This window comes from Microcebus murinus, chromosome 6, assembly GCF_040939455.1.
Source record: "Microcebus murinus isolate Inina chromosome 6, M.murinus_Inina_mat1.0, whole genome shotgun sequence".
In the NCBI taxonomy this organism is placed as follows: Eukaryota; Metazoa; Chordata; class Mammalia; order Primates; family Cheirogaleidae; genus Microcebus; species Microcebus murinus.
This window is the reverse complement of record NC_134109.1, coordinates 102,814,305-102,837,420: the sequence shown is the minus strand read 5'-3', so window position 1 is coordinate 102,837,420 and position 23,116 is coordinate 102,814,305. Positions and strand designations below refer to the sequence as shown.

The 23,116-nt window shown below is 37.3% G+C and overlaps 2 protein-coding genes across 6 annotated transcripts in view; one reads left to right on the top strand and one right to left on the bottom strand.

Annotated features, from left to right (window-relative positions):
- IQCH (IQ motif containing H) overlaps window positions 1–11,208 on the bottom strand; it is a 223,007-nt gene extending 211,799 nt beyond the window's left edge. For both annotated transcript variants that reach the window (XM_012740721.3, XM_012740739.3), the window contains exons 1-3: window positions 11,042–11,208; window positions 3,836–3,958; window positions 2,202–2,296 (exon numbers count right to left, since the gene is read on the bottom strand). In XM_012740721.3, coding sequence (XP_012596175.2) covers window positions 2,202–2,296; window positions 3,836–3,958; window positions 11,042–11,116 — 293 coding nt within the window. In that variant the 5' untranslated portion in view covers window positions 11,117–11,208. The remainder of the gene's footprint in view (window positions 1–2,201; window positions 2,297–3,835; window positions 3,959–11,041) is intronic.
- A 116-nt stretch (window positions 11,209–11,324) lies between these two features.
- Window positions 11,325–23,116, top strand: part of AAGAB (alpha and gamma adaptin binding protein) — a 45,403-nt gene continuing 33,611 nt past the window's right edge. For 2 of the 4 annotated variants that reach the window (XM_076004503.1, XM_012740778.3), the window contains exon 1: window positions 11,325–11,462. In XM_076004503.1, the coding sequence (XP_075860618.1) occupies window positions 11,390–11,462 (73 nt within the window). In that variant the 5' untranslated portion in view covers window positions 11,325–11,389. The other 2 variants (XM_076004504.1, XM_076004505.1) reach the window with 2 other exon arrangements.

Below are 23,116 nucleotides of genomic sequence, written 5' to 3'. Positions count from 1 at the left end.
GGTAAACTGGGACTACTAAGATATATGAGACTTGGTCACTGCCCTCAAGAAAAATAAAAAAGTAATTATCAACATGAAGTAGTAAATTATGTATGCCAATAAGTAGTAGAGGTACTAAAGGCTATAAAAATTCAAAAATAATTTGAAGAGGTGAGGGAAAGCTTAATAGAGAAGAGAGACCAAAGCTGGATCATGAAGATAAAACAGAGAATGGTGGTAGTTGGCCTCCTAGATGGCCCCTGATGGGTCCCCTGGTATTTATGCCTTTGTGTAACCAACCCCTTCCTCTTCAGTGTGGGCTAAACCTACTGACTCACTTCTAACAAGCAGAATAATGTAGAAGGGATATCTCTTCTAAGATTAGGTTACAAAAAGACTGTGACTTCCATCTAAGGTACTCTCTTTCACTCTCTAGGTCTCTCATCAGTTACCATGTTGTGGAAATAATCAGGTAGCCTAAGAGAGACATGGTGAGGAACCAAGGCCTGCCAGTAACCATATGAGTAAGCTTGGAAGCAGATCTCTCCTCCCTCTACCCCTCATCAAGTCTTCAGATGAGATTGACCCAGCCAACACTTAGATTGTAGCCTTATGAGAGATCTTGAGCCAGAGGCACTTAGCTAAGCTGTGCCCAGATTCCTGATCCATAGAAACAAGGAAATAAGAAGTATCTGTTCTAAGCAACTACATGGGTAATTTGTTACACAGCAATAGATAACTAATACCTTCTAGGCAGTAGGTATGGAACTGTGATCAATATAGAGTAGTCTGAGATGACAGACGTTTATGTCAGCAAGGAGACCTAGGTAAAAACAGGAAGGCCAGGGAAGGGCTGCCTCTACCAAAGGATGATGGATGCTGGTGGTACTACATTCATGTGGGGGCAAGGGAGACACAGGTAATGTACACCAAAGCTCTGCTCCCCACTACTGAGTGCTGGGACTTGGCTATGTCTATAGCTTTCCATGACTCCTTATGCCCTACTTTGGAAACTTGACTTTGGAAACTGCCTGCTATTATTCACTTATGCTGGAGATATACATACACATAAATGCAAATAAAGGCAATAGGATTTTTAAGCTTAGCACAAAAGGTTACTCTACATTCACTCAAATTCAGAATGCCTATATGTAAGAAGGTCCAAGGTGAGGCAAGGACACTTTTTTTTTTTTTTTTGAGACAGAGTCTCGCTTTGTTGTCCAGGCTAGAGTGAGTGCCGTGGCGTCAGGCTAGCTCACAGCAACCTCAAACTCCTGGGCTCGAGCGATCCTTCTGCCTCAGCCTCCAGAGTAGCTGGGACTACAGGCATGCGCCACCATGCCCGGCTAATTTTTTATATACATATCAGTTGGCCAATTAATTTCTTTCTATTTATAGTAGAGACGGGGTCTCACTCTTGCTCAGGCTGGTTTTGAACTCCTGACCTTGAGCAATCCGCCCGCCTCGGCCTCCCAGAGAGCTAGGATTACAGGCGTGAGCCACCACGCCCGGCCAAGGACACTTATTTTTAACTCAATTCTAATTTTATTAATCATCTCTTAGGATATATGCAATGGATATTTCAAGCAAGTTATATTATTTTTGTTTTGTTTACCCTGGATACCAAAATCATCTTTATAATAAAGCACATATGACATTGTAAAGTACCATGTGATCTAAATAGTGTAAAAACCTATTTGCATTAAAATGTTCCCTTTAAGAGTTGAATTATAGATATCTTTCACTAAAAACAACAACAACAAAAACGAAGTTTACCATAGTGCCTTGCACATGGTAGGGCCTCAACAAATGTTTTCTCTTGATGATAATACTTTATCCCCTTCTATGGATAGTATATGTAGTATATTTATATTATTTCATTTGATCTTCAAAATAAGTATGTCATGGGCTTGATAAGCATTACCCTCATTTTATAAACCTGAAATAATTGTAGGAACCTGAAATAATTGTTGTTTTAGGAACATTTTAGGAACCTGAAATAATTGTCAAGCATTAGAACTCAATAGAAGTAACCTACGATAAACTTCATTAAAGTCCAACTTCTGCCATTAACTTCTTATGCAAAACTTCTACTGAAATTCGTAGAAAGGATATGACCAAAGCCAAGAAAATTTTGCCTTTATCATCATCTTACCTGAGTGAGAAAGGTTACTTTTTAAAATTTTATTTACTTTGGGCTCTAAAATAGCTATTTTACTTACCATTTGGAAGACTCAGGAGTATATAAGTTCGAATCAGTAACAGGAGTCGTTAACACATTATGGTTTACAACATGTAAATACTTCTCAATGTGAATCTGTTACAGAAAAGTCAAAGTTTAGGCGATTATAGTGGATTTAAGATACTCAGCTAATTTACTTTATTTCATTAGGTTAACACTCTGAATCGTGTAATTAAGCCAAAAACACAACATGCTATGTGTTATTACACGCCTAAGGTATCATTAAGCATCTTAAGGCCAAATTACTTCAACTATCCCAAACAGCATAATAAATAACTGAAACTCAAAGCCTGAGTGACCTGTAGCATTCTTTAAAAATGAAATTGTGCACAATCGTCTGTAAATTGCTTAGCCAGGTACTAGGCAATACAGACATGGAGCAATGTCTTTTTCTTACAGGAACTTCCCTTTTTCCAAGCAAAGCATTTGGCCTTTAGGTAACAGGTTATTTAAAATGGCCAACCCAAAGACTCCAGCTGGTAATCATTACCAGGTAATATAAGATAACAATGTGCTAGCCAGCCTGAAGGGGATACAAAACACACATTTCTCACAGCCTCAGGAAAGAGATAAAGCTGCTAACAAAGCAGAGTGAAAGTCTGAAGCAAAACCAGAGACACTGAAAATAAGAGGTGGAAAAGATGGAGATGGACTTTATTTGGAAGATGGATCCCATTAGCTAATGCATCCTTGTTTCCTAAGTAAATATTATCCTGGCCTTCCCTGCCCTTAGCTCTGTTTATAATGATGAAATTCCTATTACTTTATTTCTCTGTTCCAAAATTTGTATATTTCTTTAGTTTTACCCACTTGACTACAACATCACAAAAGTGAATAACTTGACTGGGTGTGGTGGCTCACGCCTATGATCCTAACACTCTGGGAGGCCTAGGTGGGAGGATCACTTGAGGTCAGGAGTTCGAGACCAGCTTGAACAAGAGCAAAGACCCCCGTCTCTACCAAAAATAGAAAAAATTAGCTGGGCATGGTGGCGCATGCCTGTGGTCCCAGCTACTGGGGAGGCTGAGGCAGGAGGATCACTTGACCCCAGGAGTTTGAGGTTGCTGTGAGCTAGACTGACTCCATGGCACTCTAGCCTGGGGAATAGAGTGAGACTCTGTCTTAAAAAAAATAAAAAAACTCAAAATAGCTAAGCTCTTAGGGAAAAGTCAATTCTTATTTTTAGTATCCTGGTAAATCCCAGTAAATCTGCATTGTATTGGTATGAAACCTTTTTGGTTAGGCATATTGTTGGATTGATAGTAATTATATTTTAAACTCTAAGGTCTTTTTATCAAACCACATTTTAGGAGTTGTCACTGCATAATCTTACATTTAATCTACTTAAATTCTTTGTGGCATATGACAAATCAATCAGTTAATAATTATAATTATCATTAAAAAAACCAACAAAATAAGAATGCTGATGACTGCCCTAAAATAAATTCAACTCTGTCACGGCTGTGATTGCATTTGAAAAAGAAAAAAAAAATAAAATAAAAAATAAATTCAACTCTGTTAAAGAATTACACAGGGTTCCACCACAATTCTTTCTTTCTACAGGTTTCTTTGTCTCCTTCTAGTATTCTGTTTAATATCTAAAGCTCTACTTACTTTTAACCCCATTTCAGTCCTTTTGATTGCTGTTTCAAGATTCTGAATGTCTAATGTCTCTCCTTTTTTCTTACGTGAGAATTTGGTTAACTTTTCCTTTAATTCATAAAGGTCTTCATAAACCTGTAAGTGTAATATAAAATATTGAAAGAATATAGACATAGTCCATCTATAGCAGTTATTTATCTTAAAGGTCTGTAATACACTTGAGTTGCTAGAGCCATAAAGTTGATTTTATGGTATTTATTGAAAAGGACCACCTCTATGGTTCTGAGATATTCTCATTATTTAAATGTTCCATAATTGTCCCTCAGATTTTGAAAAACAATGCTTTCATACAATTTCTGTGATTTTTCCCCCTCTCATGAGAAATAGATTTAAGATAAAACTGCAACTCAAAGGCTTCTGCTTTCTCAGGTGGTAAAACAGGTAAGCCAGGGATGATAAGAAGTTTGTGTCAGATAAGAAGTTTCCAATTGGTTAAAAACCAATTGGAAAAAGAACAGAAAACTTCCAGTAAAGAAGTTCTAGTGTCTTTCAAAAGAGTATTATAAATGTATTGGCAGGACCTGTTAGTTTTCTACCCTGGCTGGATCTTCCCCACTTACTGCTCTAAAGAAGCAGTTCAGTAGGTGTTGTGGCCTTGGTTTTGTTTCATGTAGTGAGAAATTAAAATAATCCCTGAAGAAAAAGCCACATGTTATTACTTTAACATTTCCCTTCAATTTGTATTTTTCTTGGAAATGATGAACATCTCTCCAATAATGTCAGGCACCCTCAGAATAAAATGGGCACTATGAAATTAGAAAGCACAAGATTCTCTGCATTCATATCAGAAACCAAACTTCAGATAAATACAGATGGCACCAATTATTGTATGGGCCGCTGCCACAAGAAAAACATTTTTTATGCAAATTTATGAATCCAACACCTGTTTCGGCAATAGTCACACCAATAACAATCTGCAGACTGGGTTGCTAAAGGCATTTTGAAATGGTTACCTTTTCTGTTAGTATAACTGGACTCACACATTGATCTAACCTATGCCATTGATTACTCTCGAATGTTCTCACAGAGCCAAGTATTCAAAGATCAGAATTTGCATCTTTTCACTGATGGGCATCACAGTCTGGTAGACACATTCTGGTCTTTTGTACTCTGCACAAATTGTCATGTAAAGCCTTCAAGGCTCACAGATTGAAATCTGAACATACCTACTCCTTGCTTGTAGGCATTAGGGTGAATATGTACTTCTTTCGATGGTTTTGTCCAACTTACTGCTGCAAGCTGATTTATCAGCTATTGTCTGAAAACGTTTGGAAAGTATAAAGAGGTAGTTCATGGGCAAGGCCCTTTCTAGGCCCCTATTTTTCACTTTCTCTTTGCGCTGATTTTCCTTCCTCTAGTATCTATAGCTTCATATATCTTTCTGAAATTATGTCTTTGAACTGCCAGAGGGAGTGAAAACTGCCCTGGATTACTCATCAGGGTACCAAAGGTTTGGTTTTTTTATTTGTCTTGTGTGGACAACAATACTTGTTCATAGAGTTGTGACATAATATATAATAGGCTTGGTATATAGCAAAAACTCAACAAAAGGCAAGTGAATATAATTCCTAGTGCTGTCACTTACTAGTCACATGATCTCCATATACATCATCCAAATTATCTGAACCTCTAATTTCTTCATCAAAAAAAAAAATACCCTACTTGTTAGAATTCTTTTTTTTTTTTGTTAGAATTCTTGACTGAAAATGAGGTAATATGTATGAATATGAATCAATATAAGCTTTGGTGACAATAGGCATGTACTGGAATCCTGCTTCCTCCTTTACTAAACTAAGCTTGGAAAGTTACTTAACCTCTTAGAGGCTTAGTGTTCTTATCTGTAAAATAGGGATAACAGCTACCTTAGAATAGTGGCAGGAATAAAATGAGTTAAAATATGTAAAGTACCTCATATAGTGCTAGCCACATAGAACAAACGTTAATTTTCCTTTACTGAATTATATACTGAAACTCATTACACTATAACTGATACTCAGTAAATGTTCATTGGATTGAAAAACAATGCTCCTTTTCTTGCCATATATTTTCTTCTCCCCTCTTCATAACCACTTGTTTGTTTAACTATAATGGAGACAAGTCCTGTAGAAAATGTTATATTAGACTTGGGTAGGAAAAGAGATTTTAAGTTCTAAATCATTTTTTCTTCAAATAAATCCAGTCTACCATATTGAAGTTTTACACGTCACCTAACATCTCAGTGATCATCAAACACATTACTTTCTATAAATTTTCTACTTGGAGAAAGATTATTATTTTGTTACTTTAGGGACAGAGATGCTTAATAAGAAGAAGCCCTTCAAAGATTTTATGTAGCAAAGATTTGCTCTAGAGTGCAAAAGAGCTATGAAACCAGACTCAATATTATCAGTAGCAATATAAAATTCCATTTTATTTATATCTGCTAAAGATAGAGTTTGGCTGAGTCATTCTCATCACTTTAACCTCATTCATGTTTATATTGTATACACCTGGCAAATCAGAGGGATTAATAGGAAAGACAGTGACAATATCAAACTGTCAACTAGTCCCAATATTTCCAAGGCTGATGTTAACATACAACTGTTGGATTTTTGAAATATAATTTCCAAAATGAATTAAAAAGCTAATTTTGATCACAAGACCAGGTAATTCTTTTTGTACAAACATGTTTAATAGTTAAGTCAAATAAGCATTTATAAAGATATGTTAAAAAAGATACTGCATTATTAATGAAGCATAAAAGCAAAGCTTTTAAGAGTTACTAGTTAAATAAAAAACATTTAGGAAACATCCCAGTGTCACTACCACACTTCTTCAAGATTACTTCACAAACATGTCATAGCCTATTTAAGGATCTAAAAAATTGTATATGTCATACTGGGCAAGTTACTTTACCCCTTTGTACTTTAGTGTCTTCTGTAATCTGGGACTCAAAATGATACCTGCCTAATACCATTGTTGTTAGGACTTAATGAGATAACCCAAAACTCTGAGCACAGTGTCTAGCTCTCAATGACTATTGGCTATTATTTTACTCATGTTGATGATTACTAGCACTATAGTAAAACCTCACTATTCTGATTAGCTGAGGAAAGATCCAGCTAAAATTGTAAAAAGTCTAAATTATAGACTTGAAAGTAAAAGAAAGTAGTTAACAAAATGCTGCCTAGTAGAATTCTATGTGGAGATGGTAATCATATTTCCTGAACCAACAATGAAAACATGGACTTTGATACATGATCTGACAATGGCATAGAATATTCACGCTCAGAATATCCTGGAAAATTAAAACATTTAATGTTTTCATAATAAGTCACAAAAGGAGTTTATAATTAGAGCACTGAATGTAAATATTTTCTCTTAAGTATTTTAGGCATTTTCTCAAAATGTTACTTTTACTATTAATTTGTACCATCCATGAAAAAAGAATTTTCTAAATAATGCTAAATTTTAGTCTAGCTTCATATATTTTTGAATAGAGCATAAATTATTGGAGGCTGAATTGATGAATAGATCATTATCTAGTTGATCAGCACCTATGAGCCCAGTCCTGTGCTGGGTATAATGGGATATCCAAAAACCCAGCTTGTAACTAACAGAAAAACAAGGCATATCTTGTTTGCCAAATAGCAACAACCATAAAGTTCCAGTTAAGAATGAAGTAGTCCTAATTAATAAGATAATAATAATTTTTCCTTTTATTCTATGAACTTAGAATAAGAAGCAGCCTAAACTTAAAAAGACAGGAATGTACACAAAACTAAATAATATTAAATAGTAAGAGACCAGACCAGATCTTATAATAACCAAAATTTACTGTTATACTTTATGTTTTATCCTATATTTTAATCCTTAAAAAGACCCCTATGAGGGAGTTAATATTATTATATTCATTTTATACTTGAGGGAATCTGAGACTTAATGAGGCTAAATAAACTGTGCAAGGTAACACAGCTGGTTAATTGGCAGAACTATTCAAATCCAGGCAGTCTGACTCCAGAACCTTCCAGCTTAACCATTAACTAGTACATGCTTAACACGTATAAATATACAAATTAATACTTATAAATACATAAAGTTAAAGATTGATAAAAATTCAGTGGAAAAGGCAGGATTTAAATATCTAGAGGAGAAAAAGGGGACAAGGGGAGACTTTCTTTTCATACAAGAAATGAGGGATTGAAAAGGTTTGAGAAGAATGCTTGCATTTTCTATGTATAGAGACCTACCCATCCCCAGAGTTTCTGATTCAGTAGGTCTGGGGTGGAGCCTGTGAATTTGCAGTTCTTATGAATTCCCAGGTGGTGTTGATGATGCTGGTTCTGGAACCATGTTTTAAGAATCATTGGTCTAAAGAGCTGCTTAATGTATTTGATTGAAACACAGACCTAATATGCCATATTGGGGTAAAGCAACTGGAGATTTAAAGTACCCCTGCTTTATAGTCAATTACACACACACACACACACACACACACACACACACACACACTCCTTCACTTGCCAGAAATAATTTGATTGCCTAGGCTAAGAGTAAAGGAGGTCTACTTTTATAGTAAAGAGAAAGTATGTAGCTTTGGGGAAATTAGGTAAATTTAGAGTCAGAAGTGGATCTTATCCAAACTATGTATCGGACAGAAAAGGCAATTGAGGTCCAGTAAGGTGAAGTGACTAGCCCAAAGTTGCCCATTTATGAGGATGTCAAAGCCATGGTCAGATCTCTATTCTGACTCCCAAACAAGTGCTCTTTCCACTAGACCTATTGGTTATTGGTAGCCTGTTTGAAGGAAATAAACCATAGCCCCAAGTAGAGATGGAATTCATTTTGGCATGCTTCAGAGTAATGCTTCATGCTCATGAGTGAGTACTCAGGAGTCATTGGGAAAGTATGTAAAGTCTTCCAAATTTCCTCATTATACATACACTATATGTACCGAAGAGAATTTCACATTATACAGAGATCAGCCTCAATAATTAGGTTAACATGGAGGCTTTCTTCCTCTACACAGCTCTCCACTTAGCGTGTCTGCAGTAACCCTTTTAAACAAGTGAGGCCACTGATTAATTAACATGGATATGACTATTCTTAGATCTTCTGCCCTGTTTTACAATTTGATGTCAACAGATATCTGTTAGTGTAATGTTGTATCCCAGATTGACCAAACAGCTCCCTCTGGATCCCACACTCAAGTGAAAAGGCTCCTGGCTTTAATATACTATTCTGCACTATTCCAAACCACAAGGGAAGCAGACCTTGGAAATAGAATTATCTCAAGGGAAAGTATGAAATTGAGCATAAGAATTTTCTCCAGGTTCTGGTCTCTATTTCAGAGATGTTCCAGGTCTGGAAAAATAGAGGAAACTAAAAAGAAAATTAATTGCTTTTATACTCCACATGAGATATACTGCCAGGAAGAACCAGTCATTTCTAGGTATGAGTCTCCACTACAGTTCTAATTATTTGGAGTCTATAAAAAGAACGGGTATGTGCAGTCAAGAATTAACCTTACCCAAAGGGAGGTCTGGACTTTGCTCTTGGCTCCTGGGAAGTGATCTCTATGACCCTGAAATGTCTTGCCTAATAGAAGTATCTTTGGGGCCTTTGGCCACCAGACATTTTAACATGATTTATGATGGGGGTTTTGATCCATGCTGTATTAGTTTAGACTCTGGAAGAGTGGGAGACTAAGGACATTAAGTCTGACCTCCAGAAGGGGCTGGGGACTAAAGGTCAGCCACAAGGGCAGTATGAGATTGAGCCCCAATAAAGACTCTGGATAACAAAAGCTCAGGCAAGCTTCTCTAGTTGGCAATTCTTGGAATATTGTCACATATTGTGGCTGGGAGGAGGTAATTATGTCTACAGGGTTCTATGTTTGGACCTCTCCTGGACTCTGCCCTATGCATCTATCTCCTCCCTTGGTTGATTTTAGTTTGTATCCTTTCACTATAATAAAACCATAACTGTAAGCATAGCACTTTCCTGTGTTTTGAATTGCTCTAGGGAATTACTGAATGTAGTCATAGGGCTCCTAAATTTGTAGCCAGCTAGTCTGAAGTGAAGGTGGTTCTGGGGACCCCTGAACTTGAAGCTGGTGTTGAAATGAGGACAGTCTTGTGGGGACTCTTCCCTCAGATTGCCTTTTGGCTAAACTCACTGACAGTGATGGTGAAAGAGAGGATGATAAAAGATGAGGTAAGATTTGGGCATGATTCATAATGCGTCAGTCTATGAAATTGATGAGTTTAGGGGCTTATATTTGGGAAAATGTGGATTTAGGGAATACTCCCCCAGACAGGATGTAAGAGATCAAAATTCTGACAGAAAGAAAAATGAAATCCCTTTGAAGAGGGAATCTCACTTCAGACCCACTCAGAGTACTGCTAGAGTGAACTTAGGCAAATTACTTCAAGCCTTAGTTAAATGGAGCTATATATAAAAAAGTGATGATATATGTGGAAACATCTTAGAAATACCATATGTAAATATGAAAAAACAAAATGCCCTAAACATTTCAGAAATATCTGAATGTAACTGTTACAAACTGAGTTATACTGGAGAAGTCAAGACTTTCTTGATTATTTTCCCTCTCAGATTAGAAAGTTATTTGGCTAAGATTAAAAATTTCTCATATTTCTGTATTCAAAACGTTAACTTGATTTGCAATCCAAGTTATCTTTAATATATTTTTCTGTGTGTGTGTGTTCCCAAGCAAAGGACATTTAGATCCAAAAAATTGGGGTGCTTAAGAAAAGCAGATATTTCAATTTTTCCCCAAATTTCCTATCGCCTCCCAGTGAGTCTGATTTGTCTCTCTTCCGCTTCTCGACGTCATGGGTTCAAAATTCTCAGAATATAACATTTTGACATGGTGCCTCGGCGGAAAATGGATTTTTCTTAAGTAAAGGTTTCGGGGTGAACGGTCTTAAGAGTTTTAGCAGGGGCAGCGTAGTCGTGCTTCTGGAGCGCAACCTCCAGGGGACAGCACCGGGAGCGCCTCAGGCCCGTGGGGGAGTCGGGGGCGTTTGGGGGAGCTCCTCCCGTGTTGGAGGCAGTCTGGGACGGCACCCCAAGTGGCTGGGCCCGAGTGAACCGGCGCGCTGGGCCTCGCTTGGAAGTACAGGGCCTGGGAAAGGCCAGGGGAGGCCCGTTTCCCACCTGGATTAAGATGGTTCCAACAGGGTCGCACTTATCAGTCTCCTCAGTCAAGGTCAGGGCCGGAGAAGACAACATCTTCCCGCTGAAGCTCGGTTTCCCGGCGCGGAAACCTTTGGCAGGAGGCGGAGCAGGGGGGCGGGGGGAGCGGTGGCGGGGTGTACTCTCGTCCCCATGGCAACACCACGCTGGGCCAGGCCTGTTCCACGCTGGGAGCGGAAGGGAGGGGGAGGCGGGTCAGGGCAGCCAGTAAACGCGCTTTTCTTGGCGCGTCTCCCCCTCGCGCCGGCGGCCATGGTGCAGCCCAAGGCGGAAGCGGCTCCCTGACGGAACCGGCTCGCGGTCGCAGTTATGGCTGCGGGTGTCCCTTGTGCGCTGGTCACTAGCTGCTCCTCTACCTTCAGCGGAGACCGGCTGGTCCAACGTGAGTAGCGAGCCACCTGGGCCAACCTTCAAAGCCCTTGGGCCTCGGCGGGCGACAGCCCCAAGACCGCGGCCTCTTTCTGGGCCTTGGCCTCCCTGCGGGCACAGGGCTCTTCCGCTCGGTCGAGGTGCCCAGTCTCCCCAGGTGTCTGCCCCAGCCCTTAAAGTCGTTGCTTTCTGCCCACCTGGCCTACTTCTGCATTCCTTTCGGCTTCTTACGTAAAGTGACACTGAGCCCCTGCCCAGCCCAGCCCACAGGTTGTTGCGAGGATCCATTGGGATGAACCTAAAGGCTCTCTGGCTCATCTCAGTGAGTGCTGAGTTGCGTGAGTGTAAGGTGCTGGAATTGTTGATATTATGAGTTTTCTTGCCATTCTTGCTGTTGAAGTAGAGAGTATGTTTCCTCTGAATTCTTGGTTACCCCTTGATGTATATAAGACATGTTAGCTTTGTCCCCTCTACTGTGTAGTTATTCTCTAACTTGCCTTCCTGCTGAGGCGCCGGCTCTCTGCCAGCATTAGTTTTGGGATATTACTGGGCCTGATCAGTCTTTGCTTCTCAACCCTCATGGTGGCTGTCAAACTAAGCAACTCTTAAAAGAAACCCTGGACAAGAAGACCAATGTACTACAGAGCATGGGACTGGATCTTAGACCAACTCTACCACTGAACGGCTCTGTGAGGTTAAATTATGTATAACTCAAGACTTATATTTTAAATGTATCGCTTAGAATCAGAGCAGTGACTCTAAGCTGTGTGATCATGAGCCAGTCACTTAACCTCTGCCCTTAAGTTTTTCTCTCTGTGAAATGGGATCATTTTCACAGGATTGTGCTTAACTCAGAAGCTGGCACATAGTAAGCATTCAATAAATGATAGACGTTATTAAAGCACATCGCTATCTCTCTAACCCTGAATTTCCTGATCCTTAAAATGGGGCATATGAACCTATCTCACAGGATTGTTTGAAGGACAGGTGTCACGACACTTTGAAAGCACTCTGGTAACTATAAAGGATTGTACAGTAATACCTACACCTGTCAAATGACAGAATTAGGCAAGATGTCCCTCCAGCACAAATATTCTATGACTTAGTTATTGTTTGTGATCACTTAGAAAGTTCCTTGCTGGGGTAAAAGTTTAATTACAGCACTTGGTAAATGGTAACTAACTACTCTAATTATGCCGTTTCCTTACCTCTAAGCAGTGTTCATTCCCATTTCCTTCCGTCCTTCCTTTTTTTTGTTGTTGTTTCATTGTAAACCTAGTGCATACTCATTAAGTAAAATTGGGCATATGGAGAAAAGAAAATGTCAGGCATAGATAATCACATAACCCAAACACAATGCTAACTGTGCATATCCTTCCAGCCTTTTATTTTCAATGCATAGTTTTTAAGAAATAAATGATTAAATTTCATATTCAATTTTATCCTGATATTTTGTCCTAATATGTTTGATCCTAATATTTATCAAAATTGGTTCCCTTCATATACCCATCCAGTGAATGTAGCAGAATTTGCTCAAGATTGTTAAAAATTCTCAGTGTATTTAACATTCCAAAAGATTTTACATTTGGAGTCCCATTAGTGATATGTGAAAGTCTTTTGAAAGACAACCTCAGGAAAATTAAATATTCTCATGGCTATGGGTGCTCTATCATGTGCTTTAAGGATCAGAATAGGCCGAAGTGGTCACTGCTTTGATGGAGCAGATTAGCTGTAGTTGGCAAATAGTAGCATTGTATTTCTATAAAGTACATTAACATTATTAGGGGTAAAATTAATTCTGTAAAATAATCCATTTTATTTCTGTATGTAAAGTATCTCTTAGATAATTACAGCTTAGGTTAAAATTAGGTGACCTTCCTTTGCGACTCATTTGTTAGGTAGTGGAAGATGAAATAAGAATAGTTAGTGAGCTGATTACTTGAGTAAAGAAAAGTGAACCATGAAAGTGGGCTTATATTTCTTCCAAGGTCATGATTAGAGTAGCAGTGAATAGTATTAGAATGAAGTATTTGCTGAGCATTTATTCTTTTACCATAATTAAAGATTGAATTAAATTAATCATAAGTTGAGGCTAATTTTGGCATAAGGGATGAAGATTACCATAACATTTTGTCAAGTGTTCAGTGATATTAGGCCATGGTATAGTTTTGGGTTGAATCTGGTCTACCTTTTTGGGATGGTTTGGTTCCATTTCATGCATCAGCAAGAGAAAGCTCCAATTTCTCTTTCCTTCAACATCTATTCTATTTTACTGCTTTTAACCAACAATGGGAAATAGTTCATAACCAAACAACCAAGTTTGTTAGAAATGTGCTTAAAGAATCAGTAGGCTTCTACTATGGATAAAGTACATGCCTGGACTTTGTGAGATACTCCTTTTTTGTTGTTACTCAAAGGCCTTATTTTCAGTATTCTGGGTGGGTATCTGACATCAGATAAAAGGAGTGTTACTGACTTACAGTGTAGACTTTTAAAGAGAAATGAAGGCTCAGGATGCTTGAGGAACTTGTGCAAGGTTATATGTGGTGTGAGAGCAAGGGCCAGAGCTCTTTCCACCTCACATATGTTATGAACATTTTACTTTTATTCTGGAAAAGTGTATTCTGATAAATATTTATTAAACACACGGCTAGTCTCTGTTCCAGTAACTGCAGCTAAAATGATGATTAAGATACCATTCCTGCCCTGGAGGAAGATGTAATGAAAGTGCATGCTCCGTAGTGAAAATATTAAAATGTAGACACCTAAGTTTTAACATCTTACTTTCCTTCCCTAGAAGGAACTTTAGATAGAAAAGTTCCTGGAGACTTTTGGTTTTAAGGTATATAATGCCAACTTAGCAACTGTAATCCATTCAGTTTCTATATCTGAACAAACATCTGGAACATGTGGAGCAAAATTCTTTCTTTTAGTGAAATGTAGGTATTTGGAGATCTTATAGTCATAATAAGCATTTGTATGTATATCAGTACTCTTCCCAAGTATGTTTTCACATCATTTAATTTGGTCCTCATATCCCTGTGAAGGCAGGTTGTATCCATTTTACAGATGAAGAAACTGTCTTGGAAATACTAGGTGACTTGCCTAAAGTGCTCAGGTAGTAAGTACTGGAGCATATGTTCAAATTCAGGATTTGTGTGCACGGGAATGTATGAATGAAATGTGTTGGGATTCTGTAGAAGTCAGAACTATTTAAATTTAAAGTGGTAGCTTTAGTGTAAGAAATGATAGAGAAGATTAACCTCTAAAAGAGGGTTTTAAAATGTGCTTGCATTGCCATTTAGGATGAATGAAGTCTTAATTTTGAATGAAGAGGGAAAAAAATTGTTGCCCAGAGGACCTATATTGAATAGAGCATTATTTAATCTGTATAATATTAACTATATTAAACATATATTTAAAAGAGCTTTATGCATGCCTGATAGTCTTTAACAATGTCTGGATTTTTATTTTCCCAACTGAGTGAACTGAAAGTAGAGACATTATATATTGGTCATTCCTACTATATAAGATTAACATTAAAAATAAAGGTTGTTTCAGACAATCTCTAAAATCCCTTCCAAATGTAAAATTCTATGTTACTGTGTTAATTACTTGTTTTTATTTAAAATTATATAATGCTTCTTAACTTGACTCTGGCATTTTTAATTTTTTTTGTGTGTTTATTTTTTGAAAACTTAAGAATCAAACCTCATGTTAAGGTTGCAGTTAGACACTTGACTTGTGGAGTAGAAAATTTAACTTTTTGTGTTTGGAATTCAGATGCATTTACCCATAGAAACAATCCTCTGGTCCTTAGGTTTCTGATACTGCAGAACTAAAAAGTTCAATTATATGATGAGTAAACTAGGCTTTGGAGAATTACACAGGTGAAGCCTGCCGTCATTGATGACATTGCTTCTTTGGAAAGTATACGTTCTTCTGCAAGACCGGGTGTTTGTTTCTAGGTTTGTCAGACTCCTAAACTTACAAAAGAATCTTAAAGTAATTTACTAAGGAGAACATGCTTATTTCAAAGGTAGAGCCTATTGTATGGCTTTGCCACCAATCTCTAGCAACAAAATAGGGATAAGAGCTTTTGTCATCTACTTTGCATTTTTCTGCAGCTCCTTAAGGTATTCTGAGTGGAGCCTTTTGATCTACTCTTGGAATAAGTAATAATTTTTGCCTAAGCAAAGTTGCTCATTTTGTTGTGGTAAGAGAACTCTGCCATTGATTGGATTGTATATTTCCAAGTCTTTATTTTCTTCAAAGGATGAAAGATTGGGCCAGCAAGATCTACCACAAGGGCCTAGAGTTTTTATCACAGAGTGATTCAGTAGATGTTCAGACTAAAGTGGTGATTTCAGCTGGTGATGGTGGTAGGGGAACTAATTTTTTTAGGTATTATAGTTGATATATTTTATTTTATTTTTATTTAATTGGTTTATTTTATTTTATTTTAGCATATTATGGGGGTACAAGTGTTAAGGTTACATATATTGCCCATGCCCCTCTCCCCCCTCTAGTAAGAGCTTCAAGCTTGTCAATTTTCAATTAACATTGAAAGGGCTTAAGATTTTTATGTTTATTAAAAGAGGGATATCACATCATCAATCCAAGGAGAAAGGAATACTTAAATATAAGTTTTATTCTCTCCAGACCCAAAAGGACTTAAAAAACACATCCACATTATGTTCTAGTATGTGTGTATGTGAAATTAAAGCTCAAAGAAGCTGTGGTTTCCCAAAGTTGTTCAGCTTATAAAAGTTGGGGAGCTAAGATTCAGTGTATGTAAAATATGATCAAATTCTTGGCAGCCAGAACTGTATGTATCCAAAGGGAGGTAGGGATAGGAGAAATCACAATAGACAGTTTTACTGCTAAAATGAGAACTTATCTGGCTCTCAAAATAAGTTTACATTTATTTTATTCTGCCATGGAGCTTTAGTAGATGAAGTATGATAGGTTAAATAATAAATGAAAATCTCTCTATTGGCATCCAGTTTGCTTCTCTATTTGTGGAGTAGAGAATTTGACTTTATTATTTTGTAGCAAAGGGGAGTGGGGGAGGAGGGGTGTCTTGCTATGTTGCTAAGGCTGATCTTGAACTCCTGTTAATATATTTACAGGTATGTGCAACCTTCATTACAATCTGATTTTAGAACACTTTATCATCCTAGAATGAACCTGGTGCCTTAAACTCCTGGCCTCCCACCTGGCCCCCTACCTGGGATTACAGGTGTGAGCCACTATGCCCACTGAGAATTTGACAGTGTGTGTGAAGTTTTAGACTAGTCTTTTCGCTATTCCTTGATGAAGGTAATGATTGTAAGGTGTTGTCTTTCCATTAAATGGTATACCCATATATAGGGGAGGGGATGGAGAGTAGGAGAAGAAATACCAGTGGAACAGTATTATACATCAGCCTATGTTGCACAAAACCATTTAAGATACGGACAGTATTGTATCATCGTAGAAGATTCTGAGCACATCTAGATTCAGACCTTTGTTTCTGGGCCATCTAACTGCCTGTTTTTGTGTGGCAAAAGGTAAAAATAGCTAGAAAGTATGCAGTGGTAATTTGGTTTAAACAGCTTGCTGCCTTTTGCCCTGTATAATTCCTCTATAAATAATAGCACTCAATAAATAATGAAATCTGATATAAAATCATTTTTTATAAGGTTAAAGTATGAAACTCTCAATTTGTCTGGTAAGAATGATAAACTGGACATAACATTGTATTTATGTTGGACCCAGCATATACAGATACCACAAATACATCTCTAAGAATTAATTACTTATCCAGGAGGCAAGATTGATGTAGGATAAGATGGATTAGGACAGTTGTGAAACTTGTAGTCTTTATTAAGTTTTAGGTTCAGTAACAACCCATTTAGGGTTTAATTTTCCATGCAGACCTATCTGATGTCTGGTTCTACACAGAAGTGGAGAAAAGTATCACTGTATTTGGATCAAAATCAGTCTGTTCAGAGCAGGAAAATGTGTGATCATTTGGTAATAAACAGCACTGTGATGCTGATATAACAGAGTTGCCATTCTGTTTGATTTCTGCTGGGGTTATGCAGGATTTTTTGTGGGGAAAAAAGTGTGTATTGAGCACTAAATGCTATTCTCTTCTTCCCTGTCTGACTTTAAACAAATTAATTTCATTCCACAAATATTTACCAAGTACCTTTACATGTGTCATCTATTGTTCTAAGTACCTATTAATAAAATATTATGTGCCCTGGTCACCTACCTCATCAGTAAAATGAGGGCATTGTCTCCCAAAAATCTTCCATGATTTCTTAGCATCCTTATTGGGGTATAATTTAAATACTATACAATCTGCCTATTTTAAGCATATAATTCAGTGATTTTTAATATATTTACAGCTATGTGCAACTATCATTGCAATCTGATTTTAGAACACTTTATCATCCTAGAAGGAGCCTTGTGCCTATTTGCAGTCATGCCTTATTCCCACCAGTAGCTCTAGGCAACCACTAGTGTACTTTCTGTCTTTATAGATTTGCCTTTTCTGGACATTTTATATAATTGGAATCATATAATAGGTGGTCTTTTGTTTAGCTTCTTTCACTTAGCATAATGTTTTTGAGTTCATCCATATTGTTGCATGTACTTCATATTTCATTGCATGGCTATACTACAATTCGTTTATCCATTCATCAGTTCATGAATATTGAGTTGTTTCTACTTTTTGGCTGTTGTAAATAATGCTGTTATAAACATTCTTGTACAAGTTTTCATGTGGATATGTTTTCATTTTTCTTGCGTGGATGCCCAGGAGTAGAATTGCTGGGTCATATGGTAAGTTTGTGTTTAGTAATTTAAGAAACTGCCAAACAATTTTCCAAAGTGGCTGCACCATTTTACATTCCCATCCGCAGTATATGAGGATTCCAGTTTCTCCACATCTTCGACCACACTTATTACTGTCTTTATTTTTTACTATATCCATTCTAGTTGGTATGAAGTAGTATCTCATTATAGTTGTGATTTGCATTTCCTTAATAAGTAAAGATGTTGAGAATCCTTTCCTATGCATATAGTCCACTTATATATATATTCTTTGGTGAAATGTCTATTCAAATCTTTTTTGCCAACTTTTAAATTGTTTTTTTTTTTGTCTTATTAATGAAAGAGTTCTTTATTACAACTCTGTTATCCATATATAATTCACAAATATTTTATTCCATTCTGTGGCTTGGCTTTTGGTTATCTTGTTGGTGTCTTTTGAAACACAAAAATTTTTAATTTTGATGAAGTCCTATTTATCAATGATCCATTGACCATGTATTTATTGCCCAATAATGATTTTACCCTTCTTAAAGGACCTTTTGGATATTGGGACATTGGGCCTGTTAACTCTATGACACTTCCTGATGGGCAAAGTTAATATTTGAGTGCAAGGACTACAAAGTAAATGTTTTTTTATTAAATTTATTCTGTTTTGGAAAATTCATCTAGATATGTTTGCCTTTTTTCGGAGTAAATTAGCATCTATTGCAGATATTATTGTCATCCTGAGCAAATGTTGGCATTTCTTACAAAGTTTTATTACTTGATGCTGATTTGTTTGTGAAAATTGCCATTTGAATATGAAAATTATTTTCATCTTAAAATTGTCCTTTAGGCTTATGCATTCTTTTCTTCCATAAAACTGTCATTCATAGATTATTTTCAAAGCATCTAAGATTAATTTGCCGAATGATTTTTATGGTTAATAATCAAAGAAGATACTTGCAAGAGATTTATTTATAATACATAAATGGAAAACATTTGTGTCTGGGGTGGGAGGTTATGATGCCTGACTGTAATGACTAGTTTCAGCTCTTTAAGAAAGAATAAAACCAACTTTACATTCCAGAACTTTTGTTTCATGAATACAGCTAGGTCAACCATAAGGTTTCTTTGTTTTAGATCAAGGTTTCTCAACTTTAGTACTGTTGACATTTGGGGCCAGATAATTCTTTGTTGTGTGGTGCTGTCCTGTGCATTGTAGGATTTCAGCAGTATTGTTCGCCTCTACTCACTATATACTAAAGGCTTCTCCTTACTTGTGACAACCAAAAATATCTTCAGTTGTTGACATAATGTCTTCAGGGGGGGAAATCACATTCCTACAAAGAACCACTGCATTAGAAGTATATTTAGAACTAGCAGTGGAATTCAAAGAAGCCCCTCCCCCACAAAATATGGGTGGGAACTGTCCATCAGCTGTACCACTAGGATTGACCAAATGGCCTTTGCATGCAGTCCGTAAAACTTACAGGCTCATGGTTCCTGCTTGGCCCTCAAAACACTTCTCCATATTTTCTCTCTCCCCTTCTTGCCAGCTTCTTTGTGTTTTTGTGTGTATGTTTGTCTCTGACTGCATTGTGAGGTCCTCTAAAGGCAAGCAGAGACAATGCATCCCCCACCTGCCCCAGTTGTTTTAAGATGAATCCTGGTGACCAATTCCAGATGACTATTGGGAGAAAGTAAACTTGAGGAAAAGGTGGAGAACTGGGTTGGATTTCCTCTGCTTCAATTTTTAAAACTTTCCCACTGTGATATAATAAGCCCCAGAGCATGTAGAAATGAGAAGTTAAGAGTGTGACCAGAGAAAAGGGGAGTGTCAGGGAGAGGTAATTAAGTGTCATAAGCAAACCAGAATCTCTATGCTGTTGTTGAAGGAGCTTAAAGATTGCTTTAACTGAATCCAGTTATTCTCTCAGCAACTTAATACTGCTCCAGTGATTGACTGGTCATATAGACTAAAACAAATATTGCACATACTGCCATCAGGCGGCTGGGGTACGATTACTCAGGGAATCCCATATATTAATTTCTTGACATTTTCCTGTGTAAAGTACTAGCACTAATGTTAACTTTTAAATGCTACACAGCTACAAAGGCCCTTTACGTTGAAGTGGTATGATCTACTCTTAGTACTCAAGGAGTAATCTGTTAGTTGATAAATGCTACAAAGTATTTGACAGAACAGGCATCCCACTTATATGACATTCTCAGGAAATTGTGGCTTAGAAATTGTAACTAGTTGCAACAATATGGACCCATTATGATTTTTAAAGATCTCTTTTTTGCCTTGCTGGTTAATGAAAACTCTGAATTTTATATTTGTTCCCAAATCGTGTTTTGCTCAATTCTTTTCTTTCATAATGGCTACTTTTCCTTTTAGCTGACATAAGACTCTGCTGCCTCCTATATTATCCTAATTACTTTTTCTTCTGTCTCAGTGTATGCCTCAACAATGTGAAAGAAAAATTTGAGAAGGCATATTTTAGGGGTTGGTCGAGGTGGAAAGGAGGGGCCGGAGCAGCTTTAAAAAGGTAGTTATTTCATAATTGTAATATTTCTTACTAACTCTCTTCAATGTGTCTCTAATCTACCCTCTAGTCAAGAATGGGAAAAACTGTCACAAATGGGAAAAACTAAATTGGGAAAACTAAAACTAAATAAATAAATAACCAAAACTAAATAAATATTTACTGTGCTTGGTGTCTCTGCTTTCTTCTACATTGTTTCATTTAATTAAGAAGCCATTTGAGGCGTATTTTTGTGCCATTTGCAGGTGAGGAAATGAGACACAGAGAGGTTAATCTGCCCAAGGCCCTGCAAAGGGCCAGCATTCAAACACAGGTCTGTGTGACCCCAGGTCTGTGCTGTGTCTGTTTTACTTGCTCTTCTCTGTTCTAGTTAGCATGGCCTTCACAAGTGGGAGGGAGAGGAACTTTGGGTCTCCCAAAGAGTAGATACTGTGAAAGTAGATACTGTGAAAGATACTTATATCTGGGGTAAGAGGTTATGATGCCTGTCTGTAAAGGCACTTTCAGTTTATAAGAAAGAATACAACCAACTTTGCATGCTCCCAAAAGTGCTGGTTTCTAGAAGGACCATCTTGCTTTAAGGTGGCAGCTATCACTTGCTTCGGGGCTTAGGAAATATGAGTAACCACTGAACAACTTTTCTTCACAAAGAATGTCGTGATTTGTTAAGTGTACATTAATTCTACTGGTATAAAATGTGTACCTAATTATTCCATTACTGAAGGGGATATGAAAAAACCAAAACAATATCAATGTACCTGGTTTGGAATGCACTTTGTCTTTTTTGGCTGAGGTGGATAGAAGAGGGGGTGAGGTAAGGGTGTGTGTGTGTATGAAAATGGATATTTGTGGTGTTTTGGGAATTCACCTTGAACTTCAGTCTGCTTCCTAATTCATGCTAAAGAGAGTATTATCTCTTATTAATTCTGAAGCATAGAAAGCTAGCTGCCTCTTCTCTTTCATTTGATTGCATACTGCATGTATACTTTCTCAGAGGGAAGGAATATTAGGATAGACAGAGCCTTGCAGCACTGGGCAAGAGAAAAGGGAGATACTGGGTCACTAAGCTGAAATGTCTTGGCATGCAGCTTCCTTCAAATCTCTTGAATCTTCCTTTTCAATAAATTGTCATGTGGAAATACAGAGGAAATAAGTTTGCCAAGAAAGTGAAAAAGTAAATAGGAGTTACTGGAGAATTGGAGGATTGATGGCTGTGTAAAAACAGTTTCTCAAATAGCGAAAGAGGTTTATACTTGCACTTAAAACTGAAGGAAGGTTTATACTTGCTACTGGAACTAGGGTGACATTTAATTTCCCATATAAAAGCATTACACATTAACTATTTTAAGCGGTGAAACCAAGTTTGTACTAACAGACTTGGCAATTAATCACCTAGTGTTTGTCTCTTAAAAAATGATGTATTACAGCTCCACCAGGTGGCTGCCAACAATGTGAATGAGACAGGCTGACATTCACTGGGAGGAGGGTGAAGCTGCTCTAGATTTTACTTGTGCATATTAGAGTTGGATGCATGAAAATTCAGTTTAATGAAGGGCAAAGAAAAGACCATTGCAGGTTTTTCTAGGAAGTCTGCCTTGCCAAAACAAAAACAAACAAAAAAACCCCCTCAAGATCACTGTGACTCACCTTTGACATATAAATACCCAAATGCCATGGTTTTCTGATGTGTTAACAGTGCTGTAGTTCCACATATAATGGTGCCTTCATTCTTGCTATTATTTTTGGTGTTCGTAAAAGGGCAGGAGGATACTTTAGGCCCATAGGTTAGTTTTGGCTTGTGACTGTTGGAGACTTGAGTGTGATCTAGCTCAGATGCTAAATATTACAACATCACAGTGTGGCAGGAAAGCATGCTGGTGACCTGAATTCAATTTTAGATTCTGCTCCTATTAGGCAAGTGGCTTATTTTTTCTGGGCCTCGGTTTTCTCATCTGTGAAATGAGTGAATTACATCAGCTGATCACTAGAAACTCTTATCTATTTGCATAAACATTTGAGTAATTTTGTTGTCATCTGGAAAAAATGAACTTGTTAAGCATTTGAAGCCAAATAGGAAAGAAAGATGAGGGAGGAAAGCTATATTGAGTGTAGACATTTACATTTTTTAAAGTCTACATTATGATATTGATGATAAGAACAAGAATGAGACAGCCTTCAACATTCTCTCCTTAGTTTTAATATGGCACAGATGTGATAATAAAGTCCATATGCAGCCTTGAAGAAAGTATCTGATTAGACATGAAATGTTAAAAATGAAAAAAAACCTGATAAGTAAATTGAGCTATCAGCT